This window comes from Solanum pennellii, chromosome 10 (genome assembly GCF_001406875.1).
Source record: "Solanum pennellii chromosome 10, SPENNV200".
In the NCBI taxonomy this organism is placed as follows: domain Eukaryota; kingdom Viridiplantae; phylum Streptophyta; class Magnoliopsida; order Solanales; family Solanaceae; genus Solanum; species Solanum pennellii.
Window position 1 is genome coordinate 3,002,587 of NC_028646.1, and position 24,216 is coordinate 3,026,802.

Here is a 24,216-nt window from a genome sequence, read left to right on the forward strand (position 1 = left end):
CACCCCCCCCCCCCCAAACCCATCCCAAAAGAAAACACAAACAAACAAAGAGCTTTTTCACCATTCTTTAAGGCATCTGCTCCAGCTTTGCCCAGTGCCCACTCCTCTTTTCCTCCCAATCCTCAACTGGTGCTCCTCTTTTTCCTAGGCCATTGCTAGTCTCATCATCGTCCTCTTAATCCTCCCACACTTGCTAGAACCATTTGAATGGAAAACATATTGTGCATCCCCCTCTTTTCCCGATGTCATTGCTAGTATCATCTATTCCTTTTTGCAACTTGCATCTCCCACCTATGTTGCTCGGACTCCTTAAAAATGCCTCCGGGTACATATTGGATCCTCAAAAGTAGTGCATTTTTAAAGGTATCAACACGGGTGCGGCACTAATTTTGGAGAGGCCAAGCAACATTGACCCAATAAGTATGAGCACTACCTGGAATGCATGTCTCCAATTATGAATAAGCTCCATAGAACAACACAGAACACAAACTATGATCAAGCTTTTTTTCAGTAAGTTATTTCTTCCTGCGCTGATTGATAACTAACAAAATCACTATAATATACTGCAGTTGAACCACCTTTCTCAATATTTTGCGGTCTAACTATCAAAAGTAAAAGATAACCTTACTTAAGATGGCCTACATTTTAACATGATAACCTGAGAAGTTTTGATTATTACTCGATCCTGGTAGAATATTCCTACTTTCCATGCAGCAACCAATGCAAACAACTTTGCTAATAGGCAAAATTAGTGTGCATTTGACTCGGTAAAGAAATCAAATATTTCAAGAACATTATATTTTTTTAAAACTGGTAAGTTTTATATTCCAAGAACACTATTTGGCATATGCACTCTGTGCAGGATGAGATATTCCAGAGCAAAAATTTAGATAAAAGTTTAACCAACAAACTACCTCTCTGTGAACTCTTTGTAATTCTCCGAGAAGTCTTCCCCAAGCCTATCAGATGGCTGTCCAGTCACAATCTTGTAACCACATAAGCTATTGGTGGCATTTGGCGCCTATCCGACAACAAATAAGTGGTGAGAACTCAATACGCAGATACAAAATACGTATCCAAGAGAAAGACGTACCTTGTGAGCTAAATGGTGAAAAGTATACAGCAAACACTCAACATAAGTAAAGTTCATCTCTTCTCCCGCTTTTCGACGAGGCATATATTTCTAGAAGAGAATAAAAAGTTTCATAAGGAAAATGATTAACTGAAAAGTTTTATCTTTCAAATAGTTCAAACTCAAAGTTCACCTTGTTCATGGAACAATACAAGGTAGAGTTAATATATATATATATATATATGGATCTAGGAATAACATTTAGAATATATAGAGGTTAATCAACCCTACCATTTTCTGCATGTATAAAGATGCCTCTAACCAGAACTGAGGAAAACTAAATACTTGCCTTCAATAGTTGAACAACAGAGGGAAGGATCTGTCTCGAATCTTGAGGAATTGTATAGGGTGCACTCTCTGCGAGGTTTTTGAGCAGGTCTACCTTCCGTTCTTCAGGAAGCTGATGACAAAAATAGGTTAGAACAATTGTTTGAACTACCAAAAGAACAAATTAATATCCACAACAACCAAAAAAGATTGTTTTTTTATATTTTTTTCTTTGACAAATTAGCTTCTTATTTAAAACAATACTAGATAAAAATGTTTTAAACACTAAAATTATACCCAATGTGATAGCTACATTTCATAGCAGATAAGGGAACCAAATAAGTATTATGCTACGATACAAGGAATTCAGGTATTACCTTATCAAATACTGGGAAAATGTGTTTATTCAAATAATTTAAAAATTTGCTATTTGAGGCACCCCTCTGCATGAAACATAGAAACCGTTAGGCATGATACTTTGTATTAAGCACTGAAAAAGTAATGAAGTACTTAAAAATAAGGACAAACCTCGAAAAACGGAATAGCCATAAATAAACAGGCTATCAATCGATTGATGTGGTCTCCATCTGAAACCTGCAATTTTAAACAATTCAGATGAAGGAATTCTTTAGCTACCTGCAGATTAACAAGCGGACAGATGGTACAGAAGTTTACCAGACAAGAAGTTTGGACTCACAGAGAAAGAAGACGGAGAACATAGAGCAGATATCTAATTCATTCCGGAGAGCATATGATTTCTATTGATACAAGTGATGTACGAATTACAACATACAACACATTTAGTATACCGATTTTAGTAATCCAAAACAATTCAGAGGTTTCATTCATGTAGTGCTTTAAGTGCTACACGCCAAGAAAGCAGATACAGAGTAAACATCTATGCTTAAAGTTTTCATGTATTAAGGTCTATATCAGTTCTATTAAAAAGGGTTTCAAACAGATTTGTTCAGCTCCAATGCTTTTGGGAATTCGTACTAGTTTGGTTGATTTGATGTGTGAAATCCGGGACAGAAGTTACATGTGTTGAGTTTATGGGTTTCAATCCAATGACAGATTATAAAAGTTTTCACCCTGGGATGAAATTGCTAGTAAGAAAACCAACTAAACTGCAGTGAAAAGGTTTTATCATCCAACTGGTTCTAAAGATGAGGATGATCAATACTTTCTTTAACTAAGGGAAATACATTAGTAGACAACCAACCAAGTACCAACCACCCCAGTGTGATGCTTTTTGACTGCGAGAACAATAGGAAACCAGAAATTTCTACAACATTCTAAAATGAAAAAGACACTTACATTGAATTGTGCATCTAAATCAGCTTGTCCTGAAATGATCTCAATCAGTTCTTGCACACGCTCTTGAGGAGCTTTATCTCCAAATATGCTCAAACTTCTCAAAAAATCCATGAACATCTTAAATTCACCTCCTGTCACATCTTGTAGGCTCTGCAATAGATACAATTAATCTTCTCACATTCTCATTGAAGAGCGTCGAGAAAATAAAGAATTTATCATCTTGGAATTTTTCCTCACTGGTATTACAGGTATCTCCATATTCTATGAGAGAAAAATCAAATAGAATGTAGACTATACAAGATATCACAGGTAATGGCGGAATATCGAAGAAACAAAGCTTCTGAAATGCAAGTCAAAATACTCGACAAATATCCTCATTAACTCCCTACAGGACAGACAGAACAGGAGTAGAATATCTAACTACCTTCTTTATCAGATCGGTTATGTGCCTCTCCATTTTTTCTGGAGGCTTGAGGAGCTCAGCTTTTAGAGGAAATACCTGTAGACAAAGTCATATAGACAATTAGAATACACAAGACTTATAAATGGGCATATTAACAGCTTCGGCAGAGAGAATGTTGACCTTATTACCTTGTCTTTGATAAAAACTAAGGTCCTTTCACGGAGATTGTCATCCGACATCTGCTCATCAATAGTCTCAATGTGTTTAAAAAGAGCTGTCAATGAAGCTACAGGGACAGAAAGAAAGTCAAATTGCCTTAATTAAAGAGCAGCAATTCTATCAGAAAAAATTGTCCCAGTTAAAGCATCAAGAAAAAATGACGGAAAATGGTAAGGTAAGGTAAAAATTCATTCTCTAGTCCTTCAAATGCTCTTTATTCCTTTCAACCCAAAGTACCCACATAACTACATCCCTTCAGACATCGTCTTCCTCCTTTTGAAAGCACAAATGTGCACTACGTCGTTCAGCAGTGTCATACTAAAGTATAAACATTTGTCTGTAGCTGACATATCCACCTAGCTAACACTTAAGCTCTTATTTAAGCTAATTATAAATTTGGACAAAGACATATTTTCTAGAAGGATTTAATCAATAAAATTCCTATCTCAGATAAGTGTAATATAAAGATGCATTCTAATATGGCATACCAATGGCTGCAAAAGCCTGGAACTAGTAGCTTAATCAAGATATATAAGTAGCTAGAACAATGGTAAACAGTTGTCCAGGTATTGACCAGAAGAGCATGCTTGTTAATGCCTAATGGTGCATCAAATGCAACATATAATGTGCACTGCAGCAATAAATTTGCTGATTTATGCCAATGTAGCCAATGAACACAAGGAATGAGTTGCTTGTCTTCTTATATGGTTTTGGGCAATGTCACTTCTCACTTCATGAGCCAATTTTTGGGGTTAATTCGGCTCAAGGTTCAATTTCTTCACATAGTATAGATCCATCCTTATTATTGGTTCAGGCAATGTTGCGCCCCCATGTTATCATCACCATGCTCCAAATATCAAAATCTGTGCTTGCAGGGGTGTAGAGTGTCCTACAGTGGTTGAGGGATAGGATGTTTGTCTCCTTGTACGATCTTAGCGATCCTCACCAGTCACCTCATAAGATAGCTTATAGGATTAAGCTGGGCCCAAGGTCCATTTTCACACAACATATGCTCATGGTTATGGCATTTTACAGAGTAAGTTGAAGACAATACACCTTCCAAGGCACTATACAAGAAACACTGAAACAGTGGTATCAAACAAAACATCCATTGTTTTTGTAGACCAGGCTTTAATGTATCTTTATTCTACCTTTTTCTAAAAGAACGGTACCAGGAAACATGAAATAGCATCCAGCAGAAGAAAGCAAGTGCAGTTTGATAAGTTCAGCAATTTAATTTCTTAACTCAATTTAAGTTGAATTTAGTTACAGAAAAAACCTATGTGCATTGGTTTCAATGTAAGTGAAAGAATCTACATACCTTGTACGTCTTGCCTTAACAAGGACAAAAGGGCTTTGTTTACTGCATCACGTTCCACATTTTCCTCTGGAAAAATAGAAAGATAGAGAAGTCAGGATCACATATCTTTCCTCATAATCAACATATTTTGATGGAAAGACTAAGAGATTTCTATACCCGCAGTCAGGAGTTGAACAAGTATGTCAACAATTTTTGAAAGATGCTCGGGTGTGTCTTTGCAAAAAAGAGGAAGTCCACGAATGGCTTGCACTCGAACCTGCAAGCAGTAATTTGTCAAACAAAGCTCAAAGGTCCCATCAAGAGACATCAACGACACAAACTTCTAGTCTCATTTATGGAGTCCGGAGCCAAAAGGATAAAAAAAAATTGCCAAAAAACCCAAAAGGGCACATTTTATTTTTTAAAACCAAAAAGGAAAAATCGCTATTGCCGAAGCAATTTCCCATGGACACATTAGAACGCCGTTTACTCCGTTAATATTAAAAATCGCTGCCCAAACAGCAATTTTCTCCAAAAAGAACTTCTCTTTTTTTCCCCCACTAATATCGCTGCTTTGGCAGGTTTTTTATAAAAGGAAATAAAATTGAAATGACTGCCTCCACAGCGTTTTACTTTAATTTTATTTTTTTGTTAAATACGCTGCCTTGGCAGCGTTTTGCCTGAACTTTTTTTAAAAAAAAAACTTTTTTCCTGATTAAATGCACATCAACAAGGCAGCTATTCAAACAAAAAATAATAATAATAAAGCTGCCATCGCAGCTATTTCAATAAAAAAAATCTATGAAAACGTGGCAGCAATAATAGCAGAAAAAAAGAAAAAGAATTTTGGAGAAAATCGCTGATCGAGCAGCGATTTTAAATTTCAACGGAGTAAACATCGTTCAAATGTGACAGAGGGAAATCGCTTCGGTAGTAGCGATTTTGCCCTTTTGGTTTAAACAAAATATAATGTGCCCTTTTGGAATTTTTGGCAATTTTTTTTTAAACCCTTTTGGCTCCGGACTCCTCATTTATGCCGTAACTACTGTCCAGAGAAGTCCTTTCTTTTTTATCTGTAAGCTGTGAGAAACTTAAATCATGCTGTCGAAATGTTTATAGGAACTCCATTACAAATAAGATAATTTTTTTTTGATGACAAAGGAAACCGGCAGCTGCTACCCTTTGGGTGCGCACAGGGTAAAACCCCCGCTCCTATGCGATTGCTCGCAAACCACATAGGAGAGGTAACCCGCACTAGGCAAGCCCGGTGCAACGAGCTCGACCCAGAAGGCAAACCCCTTGCTTTCGCTAGCAAGGGGTTTTGATCTTGAGACCTCCAACATGGAAGTCCCAAGCCCTAACCACTGGGCCACCCCGAAGGGTCTACAAATAAGATATTTAAACATGTTAAAAAGCAGTAAAACAAGACAGAAAGAAAACCCGAATAGAAACTGAAGAAAATTGAGACCTAGAAAGAAAATAATAATTACAAATGAAACTGAAGTCTTGTATGTAATGAAGAAACAGAGAAATTCCCGAATGTAAAATAGGTAACAGATAGAATAAGGTCAATCTCATCACAACCTTTTCGTCATTACCTACCTATTTCTAACCTAAAAATGAAATTGATTAAGATCAAGAAATACAGGGTTTCTTTTTATTTTATTACGGTGGTTTTCAGGCTTAGCTTACGCTTACCTCAATTATGTACCTGGTGAAAAGAGTACTAGTATTTCCTCGCTCTTTATGTTTGTATTGAACTTCTACGGGCTAAATTTTCTTATGTACCTTGTCTTTCCACTTAAGCACAAAAATTAAGACAACAGGGATAGAACACAACAATAAACTTGCAGTATAATATACAGGTAGGATGGCTTTGAAAAAGCAATTATCACAATGTTATGATTTTATTTTTTTCCCTACTACTTTTCATATTCTCGAGCCGGCAAACAACTATCTTCATTTCTAAAGTTCAATCATGAATTTATACTCCCAAATCCCAACATACAGCAAAAATATTCAGTTCCCAAGTCATGTGATTCATTAACTTCAATTTTATGAAGCAATTGAATACACAAATCGCTGCTTGTCAACAAAAAATAAGAAATAGAATGCTTACTGAAATGTCCAAAAAAAAACCGAAAGAAATTTACAAATAATCATAAGAAAAAGAAACAAGCTGATAAATATGAAATGAGATCGAAAATATTAGTATGAGACCAGGATGACAGACACAAACGGAGAAAGGTCCAAATTGATATTAAAAGGAAATTTTTTTAAAAAGGTGAATACAAAAAACTGACCCCAAGCTCCTCAGCTTCACAGAAATCCAGCTGAGCATCTACAGCACGGACTGATAAACTAGGAAAATACTTGAAGAATCTGGGGATTAGCTGAGCTGCTAGTTGCATAGCTTTAACACTGCTGCTCTTCGCTGCCTTAATTATATTCTCATAGTCCTCCACATTCTACACCAAATAATTGCACAGTCCAATCAAAATTAGCTGAAATTATTCTTAAAAAATATATATAAAAAACTTGATTCTATCCACCGCAGTTCAACAAACTTAGCTTAAACTACTCGAAAAAACATAAATTTGGTTAAATAAGCCACATGCTTCTCTTCACAGTCTTAATTTATTATCATAGTACTCTCCACATTATACACCAAATAATTACACAGTCCAACCAAACTTATCTGAAACTATTCAATGTATATATAAACTTGATACAATACACCACAGTTCAATCAAATTTAGCTGAAACTACTCGAAAAAATATACAAACTTGACTCAGCACACCACATGATGTTCTTCACTACGTCAATTACATCTCACAATCATCCACATTATACACCAAATAATGCCACAGATCAATCAAAATTAGCTGAAACTATCCAAAAATAATAAAGAAATTTGACTCGATACACCATAGTTCAATCAAACTAAAACTGTTCGAACAAAATATTTTTTAAAAAAATTAAATCAGTTCACCACAAAGTTCAATCAAACTAAAGTTGACTGAATACACCACATTTCACTCAAACTTAGCTGAAACTTGCCCAAAAAAAAAACAAATTTCATTCAATACACCGCTGTTCAATCAAACTAAACTGAAACTACTACACATAAATTTGACTATATAAACCACAATTCAATAAAAATTATCTCAATTCCGAAAAAAAAATACAGATTCGATTCAAATTCGAACCCTAGAACGGGAAACTGAAAAGGTAAATTGAGTTTTTACGTACCTGAGACTTGTCCTTAGCCTCGTTGAGGCGTTCGCCGTACTCGTAAAGCTTCTCGATAATGGCTTCGTCCGATGACTCCGCCATTGCTAAGCTTGTATGTTTAAGCAGTAGAGACAGTAGAAGTGAAGGGAAATTAGACTTGGGCTGACAAACGGGTTTCAGATTAGTGAGAAAAGAAACGGATATATATACACACACGAGAAAAAACAAAGGGCCAAAAAGGGAACTATTGTTTATTTTTATTATATAAGATTAAAAAGTGTGAATATTATGTATAATGTATGAATGTTTTAGATATTGAATAAATATATATCTAAATAGTAATACATTGTATTAAGATCTAAATATTAAATAATTAAGATTGAGGATGATGTTGGATAATGGTTGTTGTTGTTCGTTTACAGTTGGATGATAATGATGGCTAATAGGGGTGACGAATGACAGTGATAGTTGACTGTGTATAATTGTTATCGATGATGATGGTGATTGGTGATTGGTGGTGATGATTGTAAGTAGTGACTAGTGATGGTGACGATTAATTATAGTGATTGACAGTAATAGTAGTCGTGGTTGAAGATGGTGATAGTCGATAATGATGGACGGTGAGCAGAGAGCTAGAGACAAACACAAGATTTGAAGATAAGGTAGCTCCTTGTCTAGGCTCGAACTCATAGTGGTGATAGTCGATAATGATGGACGGTGAGCAGAGACAACCTCAAGATTTGAAGATAAAGTAGCTCCTTGTCTAGGCTCGAACTCACAATGATGCGAGATATACGATCATAGCTTCGAACCAGTAGTGTACCCAAATGAGATCTAATTTATGAGAATGCATAATTAAATATATCTATCCTTTCTCAGATTATCTATACATATATAACAAAAATAAAAGAAAATTATCAAATGCATGTATACCTCCCGCCACCAGGTAGGCTTGCCTCTGGGGGCGAGACACTAGTTGATAATGATGAGGAATAGTACCGATGATTGGTGAATGAATATAGAGATCTTTGAATAATGTAATTGTTGTTATATTATATTTAACGGTTATTATATAATATGAATATTTATGATCAACACTTTATATATCGTAGTTAAAGGCTTTAGCAATTTTAGATGCAATAATATTGACTCAATTGATGCTAAATATTTTTGCAACGATAAATATTATCACTAATAATATATATATTGCCATTGAATGTCTCATTTGCTTGTTAAAGTGTTTACATCATTAGTGTACTACTTTTTACGCTATCAAATCACTTAAAAAAAATAAATGCACAATTTAAAATATCATAATTTCTAAAATTTCTGTCATTTAAAAAAATAACAAAAATTTTCTCTCGGATACATTGCTATACCCTCTTGGATACATCCCTATGTTTTCTCGAGTATATCTCTCACATTAAGTAATGTATCATTTGCAAAGCATCGAACAACCAAGGAATGTATTCGAAAGTAATGAAAATTTTGAGATTTTTGTAACTGGCGAAACTTCTGGAATAGAATGTAATTAGCCCCAGATATATAAGATTTCTGTAGTTGTCCCTAAAAGCTACAAATAAACTTTTTTAAATGTAAAACTTTTTTATTAAGCTTAAAAATAAAATAAATTATATGTTCTGATAACTAAAAATAACCTCGTAATATAAAAGTTTCCTTATACTGATATTACATATATAAGTTAAACTATTTGGTGATGGAATCAATAGTTGGCTGAAATGTTTGAGAAATAAGATAATATGTCTTCTCAGTTGGATGAATTGAATCCCAAAAAACATACTTTGATGCATTTTTGCATACATATGAACTTGGGTTGCACAAAAATGCACCTTCCAATAAGCCAGTTCCACAGCAGCCATAGTTAGCCTTTTCAAAATCTATCATTAAAAAAAAAACATATTAAAAGTGTATATAGAGCTGAGGATCTATCGAAAATGGTTTTTCAAGATTTCAAGATAGGTCGAATAATATTTGTGTATAGTCTGTCATTTCAGACTTCACATATGAGATTATACTGAATATGTTGTTATTGTAATTTAAAATATTTATATTATAATGAACAAAGCGTTTACATCAAATTATATTAACGTACTACAAATTAATGATAAAACTAAAACAAGATTGTGAATTAATTAATAATGTTTTAGTGATTATAATGCATGAATGAACACACACACATGTTGGTTCTTATGTATTCATTTACCATATCAAAATTAGAATTACTCCTCAAATACACTGGTAAATTAAGTTATTATCGTTTGATCAGAAAAGTCACGAATTCATAAGAGGTAAGGGAAAGATTATCGATATAAAATTAGTCTATGACCCCGACTCTTCTACGTATTCCGCACATAAGAATTAGAATATACTCACCATATTTGTGGCCTACAATCATGTCCATCAATGGTCCATATATATCTAAATAAGCAAATCTTGAACCCAAATTTGCAAACTTAATGTCATTTAACTTTTTTTGGAGCTTGGAATTGTAGTCTCTAGCAATGGAAGAGTAGAAATCAATGCAATCTCTCTTTGAAAATGCATTATCAGAGTGAATGGTGATGACAATTGGTAAACAACCCATTGGTGGTAGACCTACCATGCCAATTTTCCTAGCCCCTTGATCCAACAATTTCTACACACAATTAAGCCAAAGAAAAAAAAAATTCATTGACATTAATTTAAATATGCTATAACATAAAAGACTTTTGAAATTTATTATCTGAAATAAGTCTTGTTTTGTGTGGCTGTATTAAAATGAGATATTCTTTGTCGTTAATTACTTTTGAATATAAAAATGTGATATTCTTTTCGAGACATGCTTAAAAAAAATGCGTCATATATAAATTAGGATAAATTGAGTAACGAATTGTGTAACACAATAAACTAAGGTCATGTATTTATTTTAAATAGCGGTAGTTTAAAACAATCACAAGTATAGTTAGACAACTTCTTACGTCAAGTCTGATATGATAACCTGAAAGACAACATAAGAACTTACTATCGACAGTTAAATTACCTCCCACCTTATAAAAAATTTTAAAATTATATATTGTCAGTTTATATAACTTAATTTTTTTTCGATATTCATAAGAGGAAAATTCTTGAAGATGGGTAACCAACCTGGAGGAAGAGTTGAAGATGTTGTAACAAGAAGTCAGTGTAGGTTGAGAGTGTGTAGGTTTTACTACGAATTGGAAGTGTGTTGTAATTGACAACAAAGTCATTTGTGCCTGCACTAATAATGAACAATGATTCTTTTATCAAATTTTGTGTTTGCTCTTTTCCAATAGCTGCCTCCATTTTCTCTTGATACTCCTTGAAATATTCTATTTGCTTTGATAATGAGATAACATTCTGTATTTATTTCCAAAAAAAAAAAGAAATCGTAATTTTTTTTTTATATAATCCAGAGAAATACTATGTAATGTAAGGGTTGTGGGGTGGGCGGGGCAATGGGATTTGTTGTTGTGTTAGTGAGTGAGAATGACATAATCAATATGCAATGTCAGTTGTGGAACTTGTTTTTCTTAATTCTGCTAGGTAAGTTATTTTCTTCATTTTTAATATTTTTCCAAGAGACGATGTTTTTCAAAAAAATTTGATCAACTGAACATGAAAAAATATGTTTCCTTCGTATATATGGTGAGGGTTCGAATCCTACTATATTTTCGTCCCATAAAGAGAAATGATGAAAGAGTAGGGGATTAATGAGAAGTAGATGAGTATTAGATGGAGTAGTAATTTCTTTCATTCTTAACCAAGAGGTCTTGTTTACGGAGTCGTCTTTGTTACAGAGCATTTTACTGTTAGCATTTTTGTTAATGCTGATATGGTCCGTATTACATGGGTCCATTATCCCACTTCATGGACCCATTATCCCACTAATGGGAAGGTGGTTAATTTACCCATTATCCCACACTAATGGGATAATGGTTAACTACCCATTATCCCACTACATGGATCCATTATCCCACTACATCGATCCACTATCCTACTACACTAGTGGTTGGTAACTTTCCATAACCTCTTAATCGTTCTTGATGGAAGCACGGTTATAAATATGTCATTTGTTTCAAAGGTCCCTAAGCACATTACTTTTAAAAACTCCATACCATCTAAGAATGAGGTTTTGAGTGCTTAGAAGATCTTTGAAGAAAAGAAGAATTGTAGACTCCGACTATATCGCTAACACTGTCTGGAGGTATGTCGATCATACTATATTTCCGCTGCATCATTGCTCTGTAATATCTTACATTTACTGGCCCCAATATGGGACTTTCCGGCGTAAATTCGAATTTATTAGTCAGACTCCAATGTGGGTACCAAATGCTGGGTGGGAAACCCAAGAGGTCTCGGGTTCGAGTCCCCTTGGGTATGAAGTCACCTTCATTGGGAAGCGCTTTACCCCCAACGTGGAACTTCTCGGCGTAAATCCGAATTTAGTGAGACTCCAATGTGGTGTGAAACCCAAGAGGTCTCGGATTCGAGTCCCATTGGATATGGAGTCGTCAGCGCTTTAACCCCAACGTAAAATTTTCTGACGCGAATCTGAATTTAATCGGACTTTAATGAGAATATCAAACACCTGGTGAGGAAAAAAAACAGATGAGTATTAGATATAATACACTGATTTTTGGTGTAAGGGGATCAAATCCAGTTCCAGCAGATGCAAAACTAACTCCAGTCTTGAGCTCTTCAATACTCAAACTTTGATCCAAATATGGAGGCACATATTCTTTAACACCAACATACCTAGCTGCATTAATCAAACACAAATTTCAAGCACAATGTAGTTGCATGTGCGTGTATATATATATATAGAGGCGAATCTAAGACGAGTTTTATACTTAGGTTCTATATTGAACTTCTGATTTAATTTAGTGGCAGAATCAAGATTTTCATTAAGATGCAATACAGAGTGTCATCTGATTAGATCACACTCTTTCTGAATCCACTGACTCTAGATTCTGAATTTAAAATGTAAATATATTTTGCATTGGTTAGTGTCTACAAATTACAACAACAATATATCCAGTATAATTTCACAAGTAAAGTTTGATAAAAATTATTTTCGGTGGTCGAAAAGAAAAAGAAAAAGAAGAATTAATTACCAATGAAATCATTAGCAAGCATTCCATTAGTAAACCTTCCAGTTGGAACATGGTTTAGAAAATCTTTTCCATAAGGTGAGAAATTACTCTTGAAAGGAGTTGATATATAATTATTATTTCCAGGATCAGCTGTTGAATCTCCAAAAATAAAAATGGCAGAAACTAAATTATTATTATTATTAGATTGAGCTTGAATTAATAATGGAGCTTCCAACATCAAGAAAATTAACAAAAGAATAATAAAAAAAATTAAAAGACTCATATTAATAATTAATGATTTGATCAATAAAATTTTGGAAAAGTTTAAAGCTTCAATCTTATGGCTTTTGATGACTTTATTAAAACAAGGAGTTATATATATAGCATGACTAGTTAATTAAGAATTAAATGGATTTAATTATTTGTTTAATAATAAAAATATATTTAGAGGTAACTAGTGCTCTATGCAAACGTTCCTAGAGTCTATATCGACACTGATAATAACAGTTAATTAATGTCGATAAAAATTTTAATATTTTTTTAACATACATATATTTATTATCGCTGAAAATTATTTTTGTGTCCTGATCGATGTTGCTTTTGTTCTTGTAATTGTTTGATGGACCAAACACTTCAAATGTTATTTAAAGTTTTCTCAACCACCATCCCTAATTAATTAATTTCTTTGAGTTTGGTATAAGTGGCAATACAATTATTATTAACTTGTATCATAATTTATACTCTTTTTGATCACCAAACGCCTATTTATGAATGTGCATGGTTCATAAATAGGAAAAAAAATAAGTGTAACCTTATAATATGCTTTCTAATTTTTGTATAGGAGTTTTTAGTCAACTTTCTATGAACCTTAATTTGACACATATACATTCATACACCCACACAATCATATTTATCAAACTAAGTGTAATAATTCAATGTCACCGAATATATAATTATTGTTATACTTGTAATAATTCAATCGTCTCTCATTTTAAATTTTCATATTTTAAAATGAGTTAATCTAACTGTTGCAGATATTTGTTCGTATTTGTGCAATCGCGTGAGGAAAATGTGCATAATGATCGCGTTATAGCTGTGAGACACATGAAAATCATCGTAATTATGCTAACCTGAGAACTTTTCATGTATTATAGTAAAGTTGTCCTTTCATGTCATCATGTGTATATTTGAAGTTTCATATAACACATAATCGATAACTGACTTGATTTTATAGATGATCATTTAATTTTTATTGTATCGCACTAAAATTATTAAATTATTTTTTATACAAAGTATTATCATTATTAGTTCTTGATGATGGAATCAATAGTTGGAAAAAGTGTTTTAGAAATAATATCATATGCCTTCTCAGTTGGATGGACTGAATCCCACCAATAATACTTTGATGAATTTGGGCAAATGTTTGATATGGGGTTGCATGTAAGTCCAAATTCCAATAAGCCAGTTCCACAGCAGCCAATGTTAACAAATTCAAAATCTATAAAGAAAAAAAACAAAAGACATAAAAATTTATATTAATTTTAATAAATAAACAAAAGAAATTATATAATTAGACATACTTCACTATTATATATACTATTATTACTTGTACTTCTAAAATATAAAACTTACATAAAACTCTTTGAAAATATAAAGTATGAAAAATACTCTAATTTTGGCCAAAATTATTTTTACAATACTAAACGTTATGGAGGACGTTTTACCCCCTTGCACTATTTAATACTATATTTTAAAGTTTATAATTATGCAATATTTTCTATATCTTTGTGGACACATATATACCTTTAGAATACACTATTAAATAGCGCAGAGGGGTAAAAGGTTTGTTGAATGCCTTGAATCGGACCCGTTATCCCTTAATTATCTGTCAATTGTGTATGTTGGGCCCAAGCCTGTTAGGGCGTAGCTTAGCACTATATATAGACGCTATGGCAAACCCTATTCTGTATTCTGTTTTTGCCTCTCCATAATAAAACTGCTCCCTCTCTTTCCCGTGGACGTAGCCAATTTATTGGTGAACCACGTAAATCTGTTGTCTTGTTTTTCGCGTTCATATTTTCTCGTATTATCTCGAATTCCGCACAACAAGGTTCTTTCCAAAGTTTAATATCGTTAGAACAATTTCGATTAAAGTTCAAATATATTTCAGACATTTTTTCCTAAAATATAGATAATGAATCACAATTACTCACCATATAATTTCTTGTCTTGAATTATGTCAATAGTAGATTTATAAGCTTCTAAATAAGCAATTCTAGAACCCAAATTTGCAAAGCTATTTTGCATGTCATTTAATTTGTTTTGGAGCTTGGAATTGTAGTCTCTAGCAATGGAATTAAAGGAATCAATGCAATTTCTCTTTGAAAATACATTATTTGAGTTAAGTGTGATGACACTTGGTAAACAACCTAATGGTGGTAGACCAGCCATTGCAATTTTCCTAGCTCCTTCATCTAATAATTCCTGCATAATTAAAATTAAAGTTGAAATAATTGATTAAAGTTATTAGTAGTTGAATTGGTCCAACTAAAAAAGATATTTGGATATTATTACTTTTATTAGTTCATTTTCACCAATTATAAGTCTTACAAAGTGGTGGAATTAATCAAAAATTTCCTCAATATTTCATAGGTAAATTTTTTACTAGATTTGTAATATACCAACCTTTGAACATATGTCAACTTCGATTTTGGATCTAATTCACACATTAAAAACTAGCTTTAAAAGGTAGAAAGATTGTTTATCTGGATTTTCACTGTCTAGTCCAGTACGTGCACATTCATAAATCGAGTTATTTTCACACCTCCACAACTATCTGATTTCCTGGCTTGACTATAGTATAAAATCATGTTAGATTCGATCTCGATCATCTTAACTCAACTCATACCAAAAAACTAACTCAAGAAGAAAAAAATTAAGAATTATCCAGATCATATAAAAGAGTTGTGGGATATCGTCGTGATCCAACGAGAGATCATTTCCTTCATTATCATCAATTTTCAATTGAAACTCAACTCATAAAAAATTGTATGAGTACTTACAATAGCCAATTAAATTGAATATATACTATGAAAAAGAAAATTATATTATCAGCGTATATAACTTAACTTAAATGAGTAGACAAACCTTTAGGAAGTTGTGGACATGTTGTAACAAGAAGTCAATGTAGGCTGAGACTCTGTAGTTTTCACTAGGAAATGGATATAACTTGTTGAAGAAACCTTACCCCAGAACACGAACCAAGTTCGTGTAAGTTGTTTTTAAGTAAAGACAGATTAAAGACACAAACACTTACTGAATTAAAAACCTTCCTCACTCAAGGAAGGAAAAACCTCGTTTTATTAATTCAATTATAAGATTTTGTGATTACAACTCAATAATCAAGAAAACCTTATCTCTACTACCTCTCTCGATTGACTCCAATCGATCTCTCCAAAAGGCCAAACCCACCTTTTGTTACAACTCTCACTAACACTCAACCCTACAAAGAGCCAAACCCACCCTTTGTACAATAAACTGTAAATTACAATCAAGAACAAAACAAGAAGATAATTCTACACGTTAAAAACCTTCTCACTCAAGAACGTTTTAAACGTAGCAAACCTATCGATCTTGAAGACTTCAGTTTGATGAATAATTCTCACTTTTCTCTCTATGTGAAGTCGTGGTCTTCTATTCTGCGTATGTCCTCTTTTTATAGATATTCATGCTGCCTCGAATCCTTATCAAATAAGGTAAGGAAATTGTATTTAAACAAGGATTACTTCTTTTGTACAATCCCTTTTATATACAACTTTCTTCCTTAATTATTAAAGTTTCCTTATTTGCATCAACTTGTATCTTTAATAATTAAGGTTTCCTTATTTGTATCAACTTGTATCTTTAGCACTAATTGGACCGTGTCAATATTTCGTGACAATTTCTGCGATCTCTGGCCGAGTTATTTTACTACTTGTACTACTTGTGGCTGGCATCGAACCTGCTTTGCTTAAGTTGCTTGTCGCATTGAACCTGCTTTGCTTAAGTTGCTTGTCTATCATCAAAACATATCAACTTGTAGAATTAGGATTCTATCAAATTCCCCCTTTTTGATGAAGACAAACCTGTGTAATGCAACTCATACATCTTCCCCCTTTTGACAAATCAAAAAGAGTCCAACAACCATCATCCATAGCAACAAAACCAATTAACATCCATAGCAGCAATAAAAGCTCAGCCAGTTGAGCATAATAAAATGTTCTGGCAACAAAACAAAGAGTAACAACACATAGTTTAACCAACTAAGAGAACCAGTTTCAAACAAAATGCTTTTTCAATGTGAAGGTTGACCAGGCTTAGTTGAAGCAGAAGCTAGCATATCCAGAACTCTGTCAACTCTTGCATTGTTAGCAAGTTGCTGCTGCACCATCTGATCCTTCAACCTGTGAATTTCAGCTTTTGAAGTGTCAAGTTCAGCACGTAACTTCTGGTTTTCTGACTCAAGAGTGGCATACTTTTCTTCAGCCACTTTAAGTTCCCTGAGTAACTGAGCAACAGGACCAGATGTACGTGGAGACGCAGTTGCAACCTGTTCCGACTCCATGGGAATGCCACAATCAGCAAGGATGGTTTGAGTGAACATATCTGCACGAGTCAAAATTCTGCCTTCTCCCAATGGTACTTCAAATGCATCAAACACTCTAGTCAACAGGTTTCCAAAAGCTAGCTGATGAGAACCTAGCTTAGGATCCACAATTCTAGCAAGATGTTTGATAAACAATGTGGGCCAATCAATGCGTTCTTTGCACTCAAGTGCATTCATAAGTCCCATGTCTCTTATGGAGGCAATGTGACGTTGGTGACCTCTAGGCAGTATCACCTTATGAACTATCTCGAAAAGAAGCTTATGCAAAGATCTCATAATTCCCTTTAAAACAGTTTGAGCCCTAGAATTGACTCTACCTTGAGAGAATTTGGCTGGTAGGCTAGAATATTCATCAAAACCCCAATTGTACTCATTTATCCCCACAGATGGTATATGCAAGATTTCCCCAAGTTTGGTTGCATCAAACACAATGTCAACCCCCTTTACACTAGACGACACCACATCTCCTTCTAAGATTACCAAGTTCGTATAGAACTCTACCACTTCCTTTTCATAAATCAAACTAGGTTCAAGGAATAACTCCTCCCACCCCTGAAACCTTAGTAGTTCACAAACCTGCTTCACTATATCCATTGAAAGTATATCAGGGTGAAAGATTCTACCCCTAAGCACTGATTTGGTTTGGAAGTACTTTTTCCTTCCCACTTTGAGAAATTTATCTGTATTTTTCTTTGCAAATTTTGATTTTGATTGAGGAGTTGCAGAGTGTTTACCCTCAGACACATTATCAGATTCAGAATCAAGATTCATGGGAGAGACGGATGAATGAACAGGAGACTTACCCAATCGTCGACGCTTCACACCAGAAGTTGTATCATCAGTTGGTTTGACCACGTTCGCACTCCTTGTTACTGGCCTGTGTGGGCGAACCTGTTTAACTGCAATGTGCTTTCTTGGCCGCCTTGGTTTTTTCGGGTGAAGGGTACTTAAAAGAATATCATCATTGAGTGGAGATGGTGGTGGATTTTGTGTAGTGGTTTTGTGAGATGGGGAAGAAGGGGGGTTATTTGGAACAGTGGTTGTGGGAGTTTCTGGGTTTGGTGATAATGGGGTTTCTTTGACTGGGGATAGAGGAGTTTCTATGATGGGTGGTGGTGAGGATTCGGCACCTACAGGTGGTGATGCTTCTTTAACTGGTGGTTGTGGAGATTGAGCTTTTGGTGATGGAGATGTATATGAATCTGATTTGGGTGTAGATGGTTTTGTGGGAAGATGGCTTTCTTGCACAGCATCAACAACTGGGTTCTCTTCCCCCTGAGAAAATGCGCTATCAGACGAGCTTTCGTCATCAGAGTAGGCAACTAGTGGATTAACTATGGTGATGGAAGAGATTTTGTTTTCTTGTTTTTCTGAAGGATGAAGATGAGAGAAAGTTGGTTGCTTGTTTAGAGAGAGTGCTTTATTGGGAACGGTTTTGATGTTGTATTCGAGGGGTTTGAGTAATTATGGGGGATTTACATCGAGGGGACGTGTGCTCTGACGGTTGCACCTGCTTTTCAGAGACATGACATAGGAGAGAGAAGATGGAATTATTTCCCCCCTTTTTTCTTTTTTCTTTTTATTTTTGACAGCTAGGTGTAACGCAGTTGTATAACCAACTTGACTGAACCTGGTTCATATCTCCTTAGAACTTGGTTGGACAGAATTCAATCTAAAAAGATGAGCCCTAACTCAAGTCTATTTTTCTGAAATGACTCTCTTCCTAGTGCCTTGGTGAAAATATCAGCAACTTGATCCTCAGTTTTGCAGAACTCCATTACTATGTTTCCTTTTTCAACATTATCACGAAGAAAGTGATGTCTAACATCTATGTGTTTGGTGCGTTTGTGTTGAACTGGGTTTTTGGCCATGTTCATAGCACTTGTGTTGTCACATAGAATAGGAATACAACCTGTTTCTATACCAAAGTCTTTAAGCTGCTGTTTTATCCAAAGAAGTTGGGCACAACATGAAGCAGCTGCAACATACTCAGCCTCTGCAGTAGATAGAGCCACTGAATTTTGTTTTCTAGTTGCCCAAGATATTAAACATGGTCCTAAAAAGTGTGCCATCCCAGAGGTACTTTTTCTATCAACCATATGTCCTGCATAATCTGCGTCAGCAAATCCCTTTAGATCAAAAGAGTCACCAGTTGGATACCAGAGAACCAGGTTCATTGTGCCTTTTAAATATCTCAAGATTCTTTTGACAGCTTTTAGATGTGATTCCTTGGGGCAGGACTGAAACCTTGCACATAGACCAACACTAAACACTATATCAGGTCTACTAGCAGTGAGGTATAGGAGTGATCCAATCATACCTCTATATCTAGTGTCATTGACTGGTGAACCTGGTTCATCTTTATCAAGCTTTGTTGTTGTCCCAATGGGTGTGTCATTTGACTTAGCTTCATTCATATCATACTTCTTCAGTAATTCCTTGATGTACTTTTGTTGATGAATTGATGTTCCAACTGGAGTTTGCTTAATTTGGAGTCCCAAAAAGAAGTTTAACTCTCCCATCATACTCATCTCAAACTCACTATTCATTAGTTGAGCAAATTCTACTCCCAGTGAGTCATTGGTTCCCCCAAATATGATGTCATCTACATACACTTGTACTATGAACAGATCTTTACCTTGTTTTCGAAGAAACAATGTATTATCAATTTTTCCTCTTGTATATCCATGTGTGAGAAGAAAAGTGGATAATCGATCATACCATGCTCTAGGTGCTTGTTTTAGCCCATAGAGTGCTTTGTCCAGTTTATATACATGATCAGGATACATGGTGTTCTCAAAACCTGGGGGTTGTTTTACATACACCTCTTCTTGCAGATAACCATTTAAGAAGGCACTTTTGACATCCATTTGGTAGAGTTTGAACTCCATGTGAGCAGCATATGCGACCAATATTCTGATTGCCTCAATTCTTGCTACTGGTGCAAAGGTTTCATCATAGTCTATACCTTCTTCTTGGTTGTATCCCTGTACAACTAGCCTAGCTTTGTTGCGCACTATTTGTCCTTGCTCATCGAGCTTGTTTCTAAACACCCACCTAGTTCCTATTACCGTCCTGTTTTGAGGTTTTGGAACCAGGTTCCATACTCTGCTTCTTTCAAACTGGTTGAGTTCTTCTTGCATGGCACTAATCCAATCAGAGTCTAGAAGTGCTTCCTTTATATTTTTAGGCTCAATCAGGGACACATAGGCAGAGAATGCACACATGCTACGTAATTTGGATCTTGTAGAGATGCCTGAGTCAAGAGGAGTAAGAATGTTTTGCAAAGGGTGAGAACTTTGATGTTTCCAACTGTGAGTTGGAATACTTACTGACTCTTGAGGTGCAGACGAACCAGTTTCATTAGTAGGCTTATCCCCTATTTCAGATGTTTTATCAGAGGGTATAAATTCTTTTTCCCATATTCTTGGTTCTGATGGCTTGGAGCAGGTTCCCTCATTCTGTTCATCCTCTGAATTTCCTTCAACCTCACTGCTATTTTCATTAAAGACAACATGGACACTTTCTTCTACACGGTTTGTTCTTTTATTCAATACCTTGTAGGCCTTGCTTTGTGATGAGTAGCCTAGAAAAATTCCTTCATCACTCTTGGCATCAAATTTTCCCAAATTGTCTTTGTCATTGTTGTGTATAAAGCATACACACCCAAAGGCTCTAAGATGTGCTAAATTTGGTTTTCTTCCTTTTAGCAGCTCATATGGTGTTTTGTTTAACACTGATCTGATCATACATCTATTTATTAGATAGCATCCTGTGTTCACTGCTTCAGCCCAATAGAATTTTGGAAGTTTGCTTGAGATTAACATTGTTCTTGCAATATCTTCCAGTGTTCTATTTTTCCTCTCAACAACACCATTTTGTTGTGGTGTTCTAGGTGCTGAGAAGTTATGCTCAATCCCATTTGTAGTACAAAATTGTAGGAATTGTGAGTTCTCAAACTCCAGCCCATGATCAGATCTGATGCTGATTATTTCTTTGTTGAATTTCTTCTGAACCAGCTTTGCAAAGATTTCAAACATAGTGAATGTCTCATCCTTTGTTGCAAGAAACAATGTCCAAGTGAATCTTGAGTAGTCATCAACTATTACAAACACATATCTTTTTCCACCCCTGCTTTGTACACGCATTGGTCCACACAAATCCATGTGAAGCAGTTCTAGTGGCTTGGTAGTACTTACTGTCAACTTTGGTTTGAAGGATGACCTAACCTGTTTTCCTTGAATGCAGGTTCCACATACTTGGTTGTCCCTGAAACTTTTGGTTGGCAGTCCCCTAACCAGGTCTTTAGATATGAGCTTGTTTATAGTTGTCATGCTAATGTGTCCCATTCTTTTGTGCCATAGCATAGAGCAATCAGAGACTGCACTTAGACATTTAAGAGTATCTTCCTTGGTATTAACAAGCTTGGCTTTGTACACATTCTTGTGTCTCTTTCCTAGTAGAACCAGGTTCCCAGTAGCTGAGTTTGTTACTCTGCATTCTTTTTCTGTAAAGAGAACTTTGTTTCCTTTATCGCATATTTGAGATACGCTTAATAGATTATGCTGTAGGCCATTCACATAATAAACGTTCTCAATTGCATGAGTATCCATTGATCCAACCTTTCCAATTCCCTGAATTTCACCACTTTTTCCATTACCAAAGGCAACGTTTCCTCCTTTGATGTTCTTGAGTGAAAGGAAGCTTCTTTTATCTCCAGTCATGTGTCTGGAACATGCACTATCCAAGTACCATTGTTGTTGCTTCCTCTTCACTGATCCCTGCAGTTTAATTTTGGGGGTTAGATTTTGGTACCCAAATCCACTTTGATTTATACTTAGAGAATGGATGGATAAGATTTCTTCTAGCCCATCTAGGAAGAGATTTGACTTTAGGAACTTGTTTTTGCTCATTGGTTTTTTCATGACGAGGTTTTCTCAGAGATTTCAAGTTTTTGTTATGAGCAGTTAGTTTCCTTTGACAATCATGACTTTTATGCCCTATCATCCCACAGTGCATGCACAGACAATCTATGTTGGGATTTTTTACTTGAAAGCTGGTTCTATCAAAGCCTATCCCATGTCTTTCAGATGTGCGTTTCTTGTGAATGTTGTCAAGCAGTATGGAGGACCTGGTCCATCTCATTCCATTTTCTGCTTCAGTTTAGTCACAAGAAGCTCTTTGGAGAGTGCTTCATTCCTTTTGGTTGTCAAGTCTAGGTTTTTACTTAGTTCAGTATTCTTAGATAAAGATGAAGATTTTGTTTTTTCAAGAATCTTGTTTTCTTCTCTTAGAGATGCATAGTCTTCCATTATCAAATCCCTTTTTGATTCTATGGTTTTATATGCATCAATGAGAGTGTAGAGTAAAGATTCTAGCTGCCTTTTTGAGTATGAGTTTAGATTGTCTTGTATGTGATGAAGACTAACCTTTTCATTCATATCTTCTTCTTCTTTATCCTCTTCAGAATCAGAACCAGCCATGAGTGCTAGTATGGTTTCTTGTGATCTGCAGGTTTCCTTTTCTTCCTTGGTTTCCACTGCTACAAGAGCAAGAAAGTCATAATCATCTTCTTGTTCTAGTGCAAGAAGGGACTTGTTTTCTGTCTCATCACCCTCAGACTCTTCATCAGATGAATTTCCCATTGCTGCAAAGGCCCTCTTCATTGAAATATCTGCCTCTTGAGTTGCCATTCTTCTGTTTGAGGGGACAAACTTATCCTTTTTATGTCTTTGCCCTTCTCAAAGTTTGCCTTTTTCTGCTCTAAGGCCCAAAGTGGACAGAACTTGTGCTTTGCTTGAGTTGCTTGTCTATCATCAAAACATATCAACTTGTAGAATTAGGATTCTATCACTTGTAATTTGCAATAATATCATTTGAACCTATACTTATAATGAACAATGATTCTTTTATCAATTTTTTTGTTTGCTCTTTCCCAATAGCTGCCTCTATTTTCTCTTGATACTCCTTGAAGTATTCCACTTGCTTTGATAATGGTATCACATTCTGAAAATTCCAAAAAAAAAAACAAATCTTGAACAAAAAAAAGCTCTATTTTGTTCCTATGACTATGAGTCTATGACAACATTATGATTAACACGAATTCAGAATTTTAAATTTATTGAATTATAGAATTAGAAGGCGCTTGTCCAGTAAGCTATTGCGTGTTTTTATAAAAGGGAAAATTAAGTAAATACCTCATAAAACAAAATAGTTACAAACATATACTCCTTTATATTCATACACCACTAAATAATAACACTATACACCCCCTCCCCCCTCCCTTCCAAACTAATTTCGCTTAACTGATACTTAATCAGTATCGTATATTATATTTATATCATTAATTAGGCTGATAATTTAGCTTAATTGATACTATTGATATCAGTAAGATTTCTTGTTCAGAAATTACTCATTAGTCATTAATACTATATGAATATATGTATATTGTTGTGGTGTCGAAAAAAGAGAAGGGAATAGTGTACTTAAAATGTATTATTGGATACTCGTAATTCAAAAACGAAGATAATATTACACCATATTAAAAATATTTTTATTTTCTTGGGGTGGTGGGGGGTGGGGGT

General features: G+C 34.8%; 2 protein-coding genes across 3 annotated transcripts in view; both read right to left on the reverse strand.

Annotated features, from left to right (window-relative positions):
- LOC107002709 (apoptosis inhibitor 5-like protein API5) overlaps positions 1-8,064 on the reverse strand; it is an 11,438-nt gene extending 3,374 nt beyond the window's left edge. Inside the window, exons 1-12 of the mRNA XM_015200853.2 lie at positions 7,892-8,064; positions 6,942-7,106; positions 4,816-4,915; positions 4,660-4,725; positions 3,308-3,405; positions 3,141-3,215; positions 2,717-2,866; positions 1,928-1,993; positions 1,777-1,842; positions 1,422-1,532; positions 1,094-1,183; positions 915-1,021 (exon numbers count right to left, since the gene is read on the reverse strand). Coding sequence (XP_015056339.1) covers positions 915-1,021; positions 1,094-1,183; positions 1,422-1,532; positions 1,777-1,842; positions 1,928-1,993; positions 2,717-2,866; positions 3,141-3,215; positions 3,308-3,405; positions 4,660-4,725; positions 4,816-4,915; positions 6,942-7,106; positions 7,892-7,975 — 1,178 coding nt within the window. The 5' untranslated portion in view covers positions 7,976-8,064. The remainder of the gene's footprint in view (positions 1-914; positions 1,022-1,093; positions 1,184-1,421; positions 1,533-1,776; positions 1,843-1,927; positions 1,994-2,716; positions 2,867-3,140; positions 3,216-3,307; positions 3,406-4,659; positions 4,726-4,815; positions 4,916-6,941; positions 7,107-7,891) is intronic.
- Positions 8,065-9,394: 1,330 nt separating this feature from the next.
- On the reverse strand, positions 9,395-13,310 carry LOC107001752 (GDSL esterase/lipase At5g45960-like). 2 transcript variants are annotated; one of them, XM_015199727.2, is made up of 5 exons: positions 13,009-13,310; positions 12,523-12,653; positions 11,018-11,251; positions 10,268-10,529; positions 9,395-9,771 (listed from the first exon to the last, which is right to left on the reverse strand). In XM_015199727.2, exons 1-5 carry the CDS (start codon positions 13,268-13,270, stop codon positions 9,581-9,583), a joined length of 1,080 nt encoding a protein of 359 aa, XP_015055213.2. In that variant the 5' UTR covers positions 13,271-13,310; the 3' UTR covers positions 9,395-9,580. The 2 variants fall into 2 exon arrangements, with proteins under 2 accessions (XP_015055213.2, XP_027768073.1); XM_027912272.1 differs by lacking the exon at positions 10,268-10,529.
- Between the last annotated feature and the right edge of the window lie 10,906 nt (positions 13,311-24,216).

What these genes read in the sequence shown, in the direction of transcription:
- LOC107001752 (XM_015199727.2), bottom strand. Translation starts at nt 13,270, where the DNA reads ATGAGTCTTTTAATTTTTTTTATTATTCTTTTGTTAATTTTCTTGATG. An exon ending in GCTTGCTAATGATTTCATTG is followed by an intron (nt 12,654 to 13,008) that starts GTAATTAATTCT and finishes TGATTAATGCAG; the next exon opens with CTAGGTATGTTGGTGTTAAA. An exon ending in ATCTTCAACTCTTCCTCCAG is followed by an intron (nt 10,530 to 11,017) that starts GTTGGTTACCCA and finishes AATTGTGTGTAG; the next exon opens with AAATTGTTGGATCAAGGGGC.